The following is a 14,904-nucleotide window of genomic DNA, read 5'->3' as shown; positions in this document are numbered from 1 at the left end:
CCACCGGATCTGTGACGCACTGACACGCATGCGAGTCGGAAAATCCCATTCAAGAATCATACAATTAACGGACAATATAAAGATTACCTTCGGTACAGACCTTTTGCAAGGTATACTGATGCCAAGCTGAAAAGATTGGATGAACCAGGTTATTATAAATCAGAAAATAAAGATGAGTTTTGCTGAGTCCAGCGACATTTGGCAACTTGTTACCATGGCTGGTAGTATATATTGACGAGCCCCTGGTTATTTGGAGGAACGAGAGAAATTAAAGCAAGCAACGATAATTACCACAAGAAGTTTAATTTTTGGTTTAAAGTAGAGAAAATCTATATACCCTTGTGTATAGTGCGACAAGTATAAATATACATTCTTTTGGTGAAAGTTGATTGGACAGAAGTAACGGTTTTCGTATGTAAGCGAGACATACGCTGCTTACACTGCAGGTCGATACAAGCATAACACAAGCTTAAGCTCACTCTCGAGCAGGTGCTGTTTAGTGTCTACGTGTCTAGGGTACACGTATCATCTTAAGGAGCTGTTGCTGTTCTTATTTTTGGCCAGTAAATCACTTACAGCCTACTTTTGAACTGGAAGAAACGGTAAACTTTCATCTAGGCTCGCACAACGTCAACAAGCGCCTCTCCTGGTATCATAACCCCGTTATCAGCACAGGAGCTGACCAACCACGGAGCTCCTTCAACACAAACCGATAAAGTGGTTGTCTTGGAGCCATCAGTGCCGTTCTCTTCCATGCTATCAGCAAAACCTAGGAACAATCTAGTTCTTCCTGAACAGGACGGAGCAACGCAGGTGCACGACATTCTGTCAGTTGGGTCGAGTGGGGACGGTGGTCAGCCGATAAATATGCCTCCTGTACAGCACAGCCACGCCCTTCCTCTCGCCATGGCGACAATTGCCGAAGAAGGTATAACCTCATTTGTTGTTTTGGTCGTGCGTGAGTTTGGTGAATGTCATGAGAGGGTTGTGTGGATTAATTTTAGTGTTTAAAATGTACTGTGACGTCGCCAGGCTCGGTGGCGCCAGGCGACAGGTGAAGGTTTGTTTACGTACGGGTTTCACGTCTCTCCTGAATAATATCACCCTTCCCCACCAGCCCCAACCACTCCCTCTACCCCGAGTGCTGTGAGCATTGATCAGTGGCGTGATGCCATATTTTGTTGTTGTTTAATATTTGTATATTTGACCTTTTTCCCTACAAATACCACTAGTATTTCCAAAGATCCCTTTCACACCTCCTCACCTTGCTGTGAGTAGCTGTACATGCTTCCTCACAAGGCTGTTACAAGGCTGTGGATTGGGGCCAGTACCGCCTGTGAGTCGTCCATCCTGTTTTGCTTAGCTGTCTTTCATGTTTGCCTGACCTTTACTTCCTTTCTGCATCATATTCTTTAGGGTTGTTGGTATTGGTAATTAATTTCAGGGTATCATGTTGACGTGATTTTTGTTTTGTTTTTGTTTTTGTCTTTTTATTCATAACTCAACTTGTGGTCCCTGCCGGGCGACTGTCACCTCCGTTTTCTTTAATGGCTCACTTGTCTGTTTTGTATTTTTCCATTGTCTATTTTGTTTCAAATGCTGCCAATTACTTCCGAAGTAACTTCGTGCCATCCTTTATTGCATTGGTTTCTGGGGGGGGGGGCGGGGGAAGGCGAAGACCCTGCTTGGCTTGACCAGAAGCCCTTCTGGTGAAGGACATACTGTAAGCACCAGACTTCCTTCTCCGTCCTCTCCTTAAACTAATCTCTCTTCCGCACGCCCTCCACCGTCTTAGATCGTCCTTGTTCGTAGTTCTTTTCTTCATTCCCCTCTGCCTTGTTTTCCCAATTACACTTGTCATTCCCAATTGTGCCAACCGTTCCAAATCATGGTATCTTCCTGCTCTTCTTGTTTTCGTCCCTCCCCTACCTCTACATCCCCCCCTTTTTTCTTCATTTCCCCTCTGCGCACTCTCTGTTTGTCCGTATATTACAAATAAACCTTTTCATGAAAGTGGCAGTTGCCGACAAGATTGACGAGTTAAACACCATATGAGGACGGAGCCTTTATTTGTACGACGTTTCGCTTATTACAGTTTTTGTACTTGAAAAAGCCGTAATAAGCGAAACGTCGTACAAATAAAGGCTCCGTCCTCAAATGGTGTTTAACTCGTCAACAAATAAACCTATTTTTTTTTTTGTGTGCGATGAGGTTTACTTCTTCGGACCATCTCCATCCAGTATCACAAGGATTCTTGGAGGAACTACTAAACGGTAAATGAAAAGGCCACTTTATCAAAAGAAAACAGTTTGACTTTAACTTTTTCGCTGCGTTTCATGACTTTCGTTTACTCTAGCTGCCTTCAGATACCTTTATTTAGTGAAGGGAACACCACTCGGGTTGAACAAAACGTAGGAAGGGTTCCGTAGGGTTCAGTTTTGGATCCTGTCATGTTCTTGCTCTACGTCATCGGTAGAGAGAAGACTAGTTAACGAGACTTAGAGGGGGTATTTGGTTGTCGAAACTACGTGTTCGACAATCAAATACCCCGGGTTCACACGTTCACACATCACTTTAAACACGTGTCTGTCGAACCGTGTTCGACGAGCTGTTAGATTTTGTAAACTCTCTTAAGTCTGCAGGTCGTGTAAAGTATCTTGCTGGTATCAGATGAAAATCTTTTTCCTCTCTCATCTTCGTCGTTCCTTCTGTACTCGCTCTCCTTTGTTCTTCCCAATATCTATCCTCCTATTTTGTCCTTCCCTTTGTATCCATACCTTCTTCATTCTTAATCTTTCATTGAAGTTCATTTATTCTGATGAGTGTATCCCAGATTAATTTGTTATCCCCCTTTCTTCATCTACGTACAACCTTGTTCCCTGATATAATTAATTTCTTTGTCCTTCGTTTCACCTGCCGTTCCTCTCGTCTCTCCTTGAGAAATCAAAATTATTTACATTTTATTCTTTTACTAATCCGCAGCATCCAATTTCCCTTCCCCTCCTTCCCGACTCCTCCTCTCTTTTTTTGTCTTTTCTTTCTGTCTTTCTCTTTATTTATCTCTCTGTTGTTCTTCGCTTTTGTCCAGATCTCGCTCTCCTCCATCCTGGAAGCAGAATCCGCCTCTTTCTTATCCGGAATACTATTCCCACCCAACACCTCCATTCCGCCTCACTCTATCTAGCTCCACAGTCTTAATCACCCACGTCCATTTCTTCTCACCATACCTGTACCCCTTCTCTCTCTCTCTCTCTCTCTCTCTCTCTCTCTCTCTCTCTCTCTCTCTCTCTCTCTCTCTCTCTCTCTCTCTCTCTCTCTCTCTCTCTCTCTCTCTCTCTCTCTCTCTCCCTCTCTCTCTCTCTCTCTCTCGCTCTCTCTCTCTCTCTCTCTCTCTCTCTCTCTCTCTCTCTCTCTCTCTCTCTCTCTCTCTCTCTCTCCTCTCTCTCTCTCCTCTCTCTCTCTCTCTCTCCTCTCTCTCTCTCTCTCTCTCTCTCTCTCTCTCTCTCTCTCTCTCTCTCTCTCTCTCTCTCTCTCTCTCTCTCTCTCTCTCTCTCTCTCTCTCTCTCTCTCTCTCCCTCTCCTCACTCTCTTTATCCCTCCTTGTCTCTCCCTCCCTCTCCCCGTCCCTCCCTCTCAAACCCACCCTCCCTCCTTCTACCCATCCCTCTTTCACAAACCCTCCCTCCCCCCACATCCCCTCCCTCTCTCTCCCCCTTCCTCTCACCCACTCACTCCTCCTCTCTTTGTGATCACGTGCATCCTTGTTGCGTCGAGTCGTACACCCTTTTATCTACTGACTTTTGCATTATATTCTCTTCTCGGTTTACTCCTTTGGAAACGCTACACATTACTTCTCATCGCCTTTTGCCTCATAAAGGTTGTGCTGGCCACCGTGACCCTTTGCGCCCTCTGCCTCCTGCCTCTCATGTCCCCCAACCTGACCTCCTTCCCTTCAGATATGGCGCACGTTCATCCGCGATCACCTCTTCCCACCCACGAGTACACTTCCTCTGCTTCACTTGGATTCAAGGTCCTCCAGAACCAAATGTTGTTCTCCTCCGGCACTGAGTTTCTCAATCTGTTTTCATAGGTACCCCCTAACTTATGTAATTCTGTTCCGTAATCTTGTGGAGATCAATTCAGTAATGCATACAGACGTTATGCTTCACTTGGATCAAGTTCCTCCAGAACCAAATGTTGTTCTCCAGCACTGAGTTTCTCAAACAGTTTTCATAGGTACCCCCAAACTTATGTAATTCTGTTCCGTAATCTTGTGGAGATCAATTCAGTAATGCATACAGACGTCATGCGTCCATTGGATAGAATTAAATTTTGGTCGTGGCCCCAGTCCGAGACTTTCTGTCCCCAAAGGGACTCACGAGCCCCAGGTTGGGAACCTCTGCTCCCCCACCTTACACACACACACACACCACCTCCCTCTGTGCCCGCCTCGCTCTCACTTCACCTCGATAACTTCAGTCCCCCTATGTCCGGACCTTGTACCTTATTCGTAGCCTCGATCCCTGTTGCTAAGGTTGACAGTACAGCTGCGGACAAATGCCCCATATTATCCACTTATTTGGTGTTACGTGATTAGATATGTAGATATTATCACATTGGTACAATGCCACTTAAAGAGACTTCGTTTCACTATAAGACAGTTTCTGTGTACAAGAAAAAAAAATACTCATTATTTTACTTAAGATCATCATCACAATGGACTGGGCATTTGTCCTGCGGAACAGTGGATGGTCTGAGGGGGACACTCTGGGCCCACCTAGGTTCCCCCACGGGACCACAGATCATAAACTATCAGTGCTTAGTGGATGATAAACGATTAAATTCATTGGTGAGGAGTGACCTCCAGGATGCTAGGAAGCTATGTTGGAAAACCCTGGAATATCACTGGCTAGCCACCCCCCATCACCCACCAGCGTTCTTGGCATCTTCTAAGACGCTGAAGTTGGCTTCTGAAATATCTGATCAATTCTGGCACCACACAGAACCACCAACCAGTCCTTCTCTCCCCCAACCCATTAATCCTTGTGTATTGTATATAAATCTAATGTACATGTATGTACACGTGCGCTTTCGTACACAGCCACGTGTGCGCATAAACACACGCATGCGCACGCACACACACACACACACACACACACACACACACACACACACACACACACACACACACACACACACACACACACACACACACACACACAGGAATGTGTACATCGACAGACATTGTTTTCTCTGATTCTTGTATCCATTAATGTGTTTGTACTGCTTTTAATCACACCTTTGACCCTTCCGTTTTTATGTTGGCCCACGTGCCCACACATTAACGAGTGCAAGTGGCTCATTGTATAGCTTCTGTGTTGACAAACACCAGACAAGTATATTCCTCTGGGAAGGCAGACTTGGGCCATGATGACGTCACAATCGATCGAGAGTTTTTCTTCATGTCAAGCAGTCCGCCTCTCACTTGAATGGATTGTCCTTTGTTTGTTATGATAGGATCTTTATAGTGCGTCATGGTGTTGAGGGAACTTAATGCATAAGTTATTAATTGTGATTGATTTTACTTGTATGTGATCATATGAGCATGTGTTTGTGTGTGTATGAGTGTGCGCGTGTGTGTGTGTCTGTGAGAGTCTGTGTGTGTGTGAACGTGCGTGTATCTCTGAGCATGCAAGAAGATTATAGCTGCACATGTCCTGTATCGTGGTTTAGCCGCACACTTATCTGCTATTAATGCCAGCAGGTCCTCTTGTGCAGCCTTGTGTCCGGAGGTGAGTGTTTCTATGTCACGGATTCTTTATATTGTTGTTGTACTAGATAAACGCTTAGATACTAAGGCGCAGCGGCCGTTCTGTTCCGCTGCGATGTGTTGTCGATGCTGCGGGTGCTGCATCGGCTAAGAGGGAACTATTGTGTGCATGTTTTTGTATCCTAAGACCATTTTTGTTGAACGTGTTCTACTGTGTACTGGCCGAGCGCGTCTTGGTGTGTGTGTGTGTGTGTGTGTGTGTGTGTGTGTGTGTGTGTGTGTGTGTGTGTGTGTGTGTGTGTGTGTGTGTGTGTGTGTGTGTGTGTGTGCGCGCGTGTGTGTATTTGTGCATGATATTCCTTTGTGGTAGTTACTAGTGTTCGAGTGTCACTTGAACATCATACGATGACGAACACGCTGCCGTGTCCACGTAGCCATCTGCCATACAAAGTGTGTGTGACCTTGGGTGAGCGAATGCGCATGAATTCTCGTTATCATGAACGTGTGCATTTGATACTGCGTGCTTGGGTGCGTTGGTGTATGTCGTCATCTGTGTGTGTGTGTGTGTGTGTATATGGACTTTAGGAATCTGTTTCAGCGTGTATAAATCAACGGGTGTATGAACATATAATCTATTATGCGCATGGGCTGTACATGTCACGTTCTAAATCAGTTTTAGTATATTGTACATATGTGTAAGTGTCACCAAATAAACAGGGGGCGGGGGTCTGCGGGAGGGAGTGCATTGCCACGATGCAGATCCAGAACTCCTTGGGATGCAAGGAGTTCGGAGAGTTCTGCAAGATGGCTGCGGAAAATTCCCCCGCATGGCAAGACACGTGATCGATAAGTGATCCCGGTTTCCGAGACTTGCAGACACACTTCGTGAATCTTCACGAACTCACGAGCAGGGAGTCGCTTCCAGGTCCTTTGTCACAAACTAGAGTCTGTCGATGCCTGCCCTGTCGCTCATATACATTATCTTCCCTTCCTATTATAACAAAATCTAAGGGAAAAAAAAAATATTGCATATCTTTCTGACCGTATATCTATATATATAACAGCCTTGTTTCCTCTTGAATTTTTTTTGACTTAAATGTGCAAGATAATTTTGGAAAATGGCTTGGCAGTTGTGAATAGACTATAGTAACAGGCACCTGCTTGAGTGTAGCTTTAGTCGAGTGTGTCTGCTTCCGCCACATGCCATGAGAGGTCATGAGGCCATGCGTCCATGGACTCATGAGGTTTTCCGGGGCACTTGGCATTACTTCATATGCAAGAGTAAACAAACATCTGTATCGCTACTCATGACTTTATCCCATGCATTCTTCGCCCTGTACTAAAGTTGATATCATGATCGTTTGGGATCAGAGGCATATGTTTCATATGACTTTATTTTTCCCCCCGATTTTTACGACCGCAGGAATGATAAGGTTTATGTCACAAGGAAAATTGGTTTCACGAAGAACAAGGTACATACATAAACGCACACGCGCACATACACGCACACACACACACACATACACGCACTCACGCACGCGCACACACACACACACACACACACACACACACACACACACACACACACACACACACACACACACACACACACACACACACACACACACACACACACACACACACACACACACACACACACACACACACACACACACACACACACACACACACACACACACACACACACACACACACACACACACACACACACACACACACACGACTCAGTGGCGCATTGGTAAAGTTTCCGGCTGCCACTACGGCGGTCCGGGTTCGAATCACGCCCACGGCTGAAATAATTTCAATATCGCTGCGCTGCGAGTCATTACTCCTACTCTCGTGGGCGGGGAGTTGGGTGTGTGCGTGCGTGTATGGTCACAGCATTACCCATAAATCGGTCATGTATAAGGTCTGAGCTATCTTCCGGGAGGGAAATAGCTGTCGATCACGATTCCAACACGTGATCCAAGACCATGGTGAATCACACACACACACAAAGGATTACAAAGGATTACAAAGGCAAAGCATGCCGACAGGAGACCTTTTGATCCATATCTAGGTCGGATGCAAAAAAAAAAAAAAAAAAAAAAAAAAAATCATATTTGTATTTTCTATTATTTTTTGTTTATATTACTATTTTATTGGTATTTCTATTTTCTATTTTTATTTCTATATCTGTTTTATTTGTATCTTCTATTTCTATTTTATACTTCTATTTTCTCTATAGATGATCTATTTCTGCACTTTTTTTTTCTATAATTCTATGATGCAGTTGTGATTGCTGACACGACAGAGCAGGAGTCCTCAACACACTTTCCCATGTAGCCCACACTTATGTATTGCTGTCCTCTAGCCTCCTGGAAACCAATTCAACACTGAATAGAATCAGTTGGCATTCACTAAACACCACTAGTTTTTAGTTTGGGTTCCCGATCGTAGAACACTGACTCCTTAAGGGCCCATGGACCACAGGTTGAAAGCCACCGCGATAGAGACGGAACACGGGACTAGAAAGAAATGATCTACAAATGAACAAGAACAAAACTGAAGTGATGTTGTCGTGGGTTTGGTTCGATATGGACAAGCCAGGGAAAATGACTCACAATAACACTAAAACTAAGGTTTATTAATGGTTAATAGGCTCGGAGGGAACGGACGTAGTCTAGTCTCGTTGGGAGAAGGTCCGGAGTGAACAACGAGGGCCTCATCAAGCGTCGCGTCTACGTGGCTGTGGGCGAAGAGCCACACACAGGAGGGAGGGAATGAGACGACTTCTTGCTGGCGGCAGCTTGCTGGGGCGAACTGGTCCCGAGGCAGCTTGCTGGAGGAGAGGACTGGTCCCGAGGCGGCTTGCTGGAGAGAACTGGTCCCAAGGCAGCTTGCTGGGGGAGAACTAGTCCCAAGGCCTCTTGCTGGAGAGAACTGCTGCTTGGAGTTGAGCCCGGGAGAGAACTCGGTAGAGATCTGATTCCGATTTCCTAGGAAAGACCAACCGCTTGCGCGGGATCGGTTTTTGTGGGAGGGGAAGAATGTCTGTAAGAAAATGAAAAGATTGTAGTGTATAAAAGAGGGCTATTGCCACCGGGCGATTAAGCGAGCGTTGAGGGGCTGCTGGTGATCGGGGCTCGGAAGAAATGGACAAGGAATTCGGACGGCGGCGCCGACGCCGGGATTACAATCACCAAAAGTTTAGAAAATGGTAGGAGGCGTAGTAGTAGACACACACACATATACCAAGGCTCCCTCCCCCTTACAAGGGAGGCAGCCAAAAAGGGAAAGGTACACACACACACACACACACACACACACACACACACACACACACACACACACACACACACACACACACACACACACACACACACACACACACACACACACGTGAGAGACAGACAGAGAGAGAGAGAGAGAGAGAGAGAGAGAGAGAGAGAGAGAGAGAGAGAGAGGGACACATCCTGTGATGACCTTTCCGCACATATAAAGAGAGAAAGGAGAAGCACGACATGTGTCGTCACTGGAATAGTCGAGAGGTACTAGTCTAGGCCTTATGGTCTCTTGCAGTCTCCTTTATTCTTGTGTTCTTATGTCTTATGTTAGTACACCCAAGGTCACTTAATGGTTGCTTTAGAAGGCACCTGAAGTCACTCTTACGCAGAACTCGAGGTCACCAAATCACAAGTCATTAAACTGTCTTAGTCATAAAAAATCCTTATTTTGATATTGATGACCAGAATTCTAGCTGCTGCTAATAAGTTTCATTCAGTCAAGGAAAACCTCTCCACAACGAAAAGGTTAAATTAATCTTGACGAACAATTTCCCTGGTATAAGATGCATTGGCCGTCAAGGGATTTTAATCAGCCGAGAGATGAAACAGTGTCCTTACAAATAAAACCAGATATTGTTCTTTGATAATATTATTATTGAGACATTCTGACAGGACGTAAGTGGAGTAGGAAACACAGGAGTCTTAGTTTGAGTTTATTCCTGACTAGCTTCGCAGGTATGCTTTTTTCAAACAAAGTAAATCAGGTAGAATGGAAAGATTGTGAACACTGTACTCGTAGATGAGTGAATAGACAAGTAAATACAACTATGCCACACGGAAACAAACGGTTATGTATATATATTTTTTGTTTTTTAGATTCTATTCCATGGTCAAAACTAAAAGTCACTTGCATTCCGATGGTCAAATTTCCCGAAATAAGATCTCTCAAAATTATTTACTGCCTAGTAAATTCGTGAATTTTTAATGAGACAAAGAGAGAGAGAGAGAGAGAGAGATAGGCAGAGACAGGACCGATAGGATAACTGATGAAAACAATAATTTAAGTTGCCTTCATGGGTTGTTTACAAGATCCGGGGGTGCTGGCTTACCCGAGAAGAAGCCGCCCGTGCAGCCTTGGGAGCACCGCATGTTCTGGCGAGTCAAGGCCGCACCCGTGTCTTCTCACCAGATCTCGCTTAGGCAAAAAGTGTGTGCAGCTAGGCCACATCTAATCCGCTTTGTACAGGTAGTGAAGACAACTACTGTATTGGTGATGCCACAGGGACGAATGAAATCGCCTGGCGGCAGCTAGAGTAGAGGTAAAGGTGCCACACGGTACGGAAAGTGCTGATGGTGATTGGAGTCTTGAGGAGTCTTTGGATTAACCTTGACACTGCTTTCGTTAGACGATTTTATTCAGTCGAAAGGGGAGAGTCTGCAGTGCTGGACGCGCTGGTGAATTATAGTCCTTGAGGGACCATAGGCTCCTCTAAACTGAATGAAATAGTTTAACGTTGGCCAGAATAGATTATCTTAATATCCCAGTTAGGATATTTAATCTAGAAGTGTTGATCTGGAAGGATACTTTTCTAAAAGTTGGGCATATTTCATCTGGCTTGTTTGACGGGTTTTGTAAGTTTGTGTCACACTATCCGGTGGCCCCCGGATGCGGCCAGAGTATGTTTGTAAGTTCAATTAACTTGATGAAATAACCTGACAATAACCAGAACTTTACATGACCACCATCTCCCCACCCCCCGGTTAAAATATCAACATAACCCTTCGGGTCCAAGGACTTGTAGGGGAGACTTTGCTATATCCAACAACAAGCCGCAGTGGTGTTGGCTGACAGTGTGACGTCAACCTAAGGCTAAAATCCTGGTACACGATGAACAGAAATCTCGATTAAAGAACGGCATAAAGATTGTTTGACAGGGCCTGGCAAACAACCCATGGGGCTGGACATTATAGGGCTTAAAAAAAAAAAAAAAAAAAAAAATAGCGGACACCCAAACCTGACCGACGAGTTACCAAAACTATGCAAATATATATATATATCATTGATAAATTAACGTACGTAAACATGCAATAGTTCTTCTGTAATACAAATTAATGATTTTTGTAAGCAACGACTACTAAATATATGTTTTTGTCCGCATCTACTCAATAAAGGCTAAGCAGACATTCTAATGCAAGACTGATAACTTCTCTCATGCACGAAAGACTTTCATTATGTTTATCTTGGTGAATGGTGTGTGTCACGACTCACCTATGGGCCAGGCTAGTCGCACCACGAAAAAAAAAAAAAAAAAAAAGTTAAGGCCGTGCACAGCTCGGACGAGTGACAGAGTTCAGGTATTATAATTAAACACTTCGTTAAAATTATCTATAAAAAACATAAAGGGACATAGAATAAGAAAATATATCAATAAATGTTACACGGAATATAAATGGAATATTAATTACCAAGTAAAGTAGCTGGGCGTGCTCTTGTATGCAGGATGTAAGGACGGGTGGGCGAGACGAAGTCTTAATTATAGCGTAGACGAGTCTTGATTCTGGTTATTAGAAGTAGCATCAACGGAAAATCGTTTGGGCCGACTCTCCAGTCTGGAACAAATGGGTTGTTTGAGGTGAGACGCTAATGCACGGTAACTTCTGGTAGGTAAAGCTTCTGGTAGTCGGGAACACGCAGTTTTGTTGATGTTTCGTTGTGAGAAATAACAGACTGTCTAGTAGCATGTAGTCCAGCAGCAGTCTGGAGATGTCCGAAAAACAAAAACAAAAACAAAGGCTTTGCACTTCGCATGGAGATGGGCAATCGTTGTGGTCCAAAGGACTTGTTTAGTGGAGTTGTCATAATCGACGAATGTAGAATAATTTTTTTGTAGATTCAGTTGGCCCCTGGGCGTCTGTTTCTTTTCCCATCTTCTCTGTTATTTTCACGTTCTATTTTTCTTTATTCTCTTCTCTATTGACTCTGTGTGTCTCGGGTCGCTCTCTGCTTCGCCTTTTATAGCCCGGGAAGGGGTGCTTACGTTTCCCGAGATGCCAAAAACGTAACCAAAGCAGGTAGTTTAAACACCTTCAACCAATGGGAAAGCAGAATAAAATTTCCTGCCAAATTATGCAACGTTTCTGAGCTTTGCATCATCTGACAGTAAGCATAAGCATGCCTCCAACAGACGGCTATTGCGCAATGTTTAATATTTTAAGAAATACACATTATAATATACACTATACATCATATTCACGCAAGGCGTGCCTAAAAAATGCAAACAGGAGACTTGTTCACACAAAGGCATGACACAGCACAAGCATAAGATTCTATTCACGCTAAGGACGTGACAGTGTGTCAAAGTTACGTGATATGAGGCTAAAGAGATCTTACTGAAGAGAACAATAGGGATCTTTTGCAATGGCCCTAAGGCATCTCGGGGGTGGGGATGGGGGTGGGGGATCTTTTGTGCGTAGCTTGAAGGATCGAACGCATATATTCTTGATCACGTTGACGTTCTTTGATGCAACACTAGAACGTGACCTGTGACATATACAAATAGATTTTTCTATATTTGATAGTTACCTTTTGATTAACGCGTTTTTAGAAATAAAATTGTAGGTAGTGTTAATAATATACTGATCATACAATAGTCGATTCACTTTAAGTTTGTGAAGAAAATTGCGTAAAGAGGAGCAAAATGAAGAAGAAATCAACAATACTGAAGAACGATAAACCAATCTACCTGGCAACATTGCTGTATAGAATCCACGTTCAAATGAACTGAATATGTGTTTGATCCGAAAGTGCCAAGGGGTCTCGGTCGACTGAGCTCTCCCTCAGGCCGAGGGTAATGCTTAATGGTGTCAATGTTTAGTTTCCGGAAATATGACATCATGAAATTGGTAACGTTTAGCGTTGGTTTATTTTTCAATATGAAGAGACAAAAACACAAAGGCAAACATAACAAGGTCATCTGGATGATTTTTGGGTAGGTCGGATAAAGTTAGGCTAGGTCAGGTGAAATTGCGTAGGGCTAGGTTAGGTCAGGTTAGGTTAAGTTACGTTGGGTTAGGCGTCTATGTCAAGTACTAACGACATATTGAGAATATTTTTTTAAATAAACGAACACCTTTAATTCTTCAATATTTCTTCACTATGTATCGAAATCTGAAGCCTAAAACCTGATAGGCCAGTAATTGGCCACGTTTCTTCCCTGTATCAGGGTCTACTGGCTCTAGATTTCCGGTATGAGTGGTGAAGCTGACAATGAAGACTACTTGGGAAGAGTTCGAGCTCCATCTGTGGGAGGTTCTCTGGCAACAAGAAATGTATACATATTTCGATTTTTTTTTTGCGAATGCAGACACACAGGATTGCTGTTAGATTTATGCCATTCTGTAAAAAACAAAACAAAAAAAGAAGAAGAAGAAGAAGAAAAAAGAAATCGCCTTGAACATAAAGCCCCAATCACATTATCACGATTCTCGTAAAATATTGTGAATTTGAAAAGCTGCAGGACAACCTCGTGTATATTATCCTAGACTTCACTGAGGGCAACAATATGTATAATATTAGTGCATGTAGAACTTTCGTCTGAAAAAAAAAACCGCGCAACTAGATCAACACACTTTACGTGTGAACATGAACGTAGCACCATATCTCTTATACATAATCCTTAATGTGTTTACGACTGTGCACAACATCTGCTTATCACATACAATCTGCCAGCAGAACCATGCGCGGGGAATTTGGCATACGTCAAAGGTCTGGCTTACCAACCTCCATTCGCTCGTATTTATAATCAGTCGAATATTTGAGTCCCAACTACTAATAAAAAAATAAAAAAAAATAAAATAAAGATTTTGTAGGAACGCCATTGGATATACCACCAAGAAGTCGCGCAATGTTTGGAAGGGCAGTTGAGCAAGGCTAGTCGATCTGCCAACTTGACGTCATTTCGTGGCGTCTTTGGAGGACTGGCCTTGAAAGCACGTGTAGGGCTTGTGAGGCCTGAAGATATATATAGATGTATGTATACATGAACACTTGTGAGGGCGGGAAGGAGTATACGGATATGTTGGCTTACAAGCTAACTACGGAATGGTAAAACGATATTTTTTGCCTAAATTCAAGGGGAACGTAGACTAATGTCAAGGAATGAAAATGTATTGAGAGAACCTGAAAACGAGGAAGCAGAATGTTGCGTGATGTACAAACTTACACACACACACACACACACACACACACACACACACACACACACACACACACACACACACACACACACACACACACACACACACACAGAAAGACTTGTAATACTTGAAATTTATTTTTGAAAATATGTACTGGCAAAACCTTTACAACCGAGAAGACAAAATGGAGCTTGAGGAATATCCTTTTTAGCAGAGCAACGCTGATACTAAAATAAGACGGCAAGGTCAAGTGGGCGGAGATGGGCCAGTGCTACCGGACATTCTGTTCTCAAGGAGAGAAGCCAAGGTGACAAATATACAAAACAGGACACCGAGGAGAATAACAATTATATGAAATTACAATTCGAACTTCTTTTGGTTAAGATAAAGGAATAGAAAAGTACTAACCACACAGAAACCCTTGAATGAGTAAATTTCATCAACCTGAAACTATTCTTCGAAGAAATTGGTCCGGGAATCCTAAGCAAAACTAATGAGGCACAAAAAGCTGATTCATGAAAATGTGGCACAAGAAAAACGGACATACCTAAAGTCAGAGACCCCTTGAATAGATAAATGGTTTGATATCAAATACATGGAATCAAGTAATGGAAATAATAAAGAACCAAATTAATGACAAAAGTAGAAAAG

General features: G+C 43.5%; 1 protein-coding gene across 3 annotated transcripts in view; it reads left to right on the top strand.

Annotated features, from left to right (window-relative positions):
• The first annotated feature begins 244 nt into the window (after positions 1-244).
• LOC143027038 (DNA damage-inducible transcript 4 protein-like) overlaps positions 245-14,904 on the top strand; it is a 59,321-nt gene continuing 44,661 nt past the window's right edge. For 2 of the 3 annotated variants that reach the window (XM_076187895.1, XM_076187896.1), the window contains exon 1: positions 245-928. In XM_076187895.1, coding sequence (XP_076044010.1) covers positions 754-928 — 175 coding nt within the window. In that variant the 5' untranslated portion in view covers positions 245-753. Of the gene's footprint in view, positions 929-5,777; positions 5,793-14,904 lie in introns of those variants that run through there. The other variant, XM_076187898.1, reaches the window with a different exon arrangement.

Source organism: Oratosquilla oratoria, chromosome 7 (genome assembly GCF_046742065.1).
Source record: "Oratosquilla oratoria isolate Oo_2021 chromosome 7, ASM4674206v1, whole genome shotgun sequence".
Taxonomy (NCBI): domain Eukaryota; kingdom Metazoa; phylum Arthropoda; class Malacostraca; order Stomatopoda; family Squillidae; genus Oratosquilla; species Oratosquilla oratoria.
The sequence above is the reverse complement of the archived record's forward strand: the minus strand, read 5'-3'. Positions and strand labels throughout refer to the sequence as shown.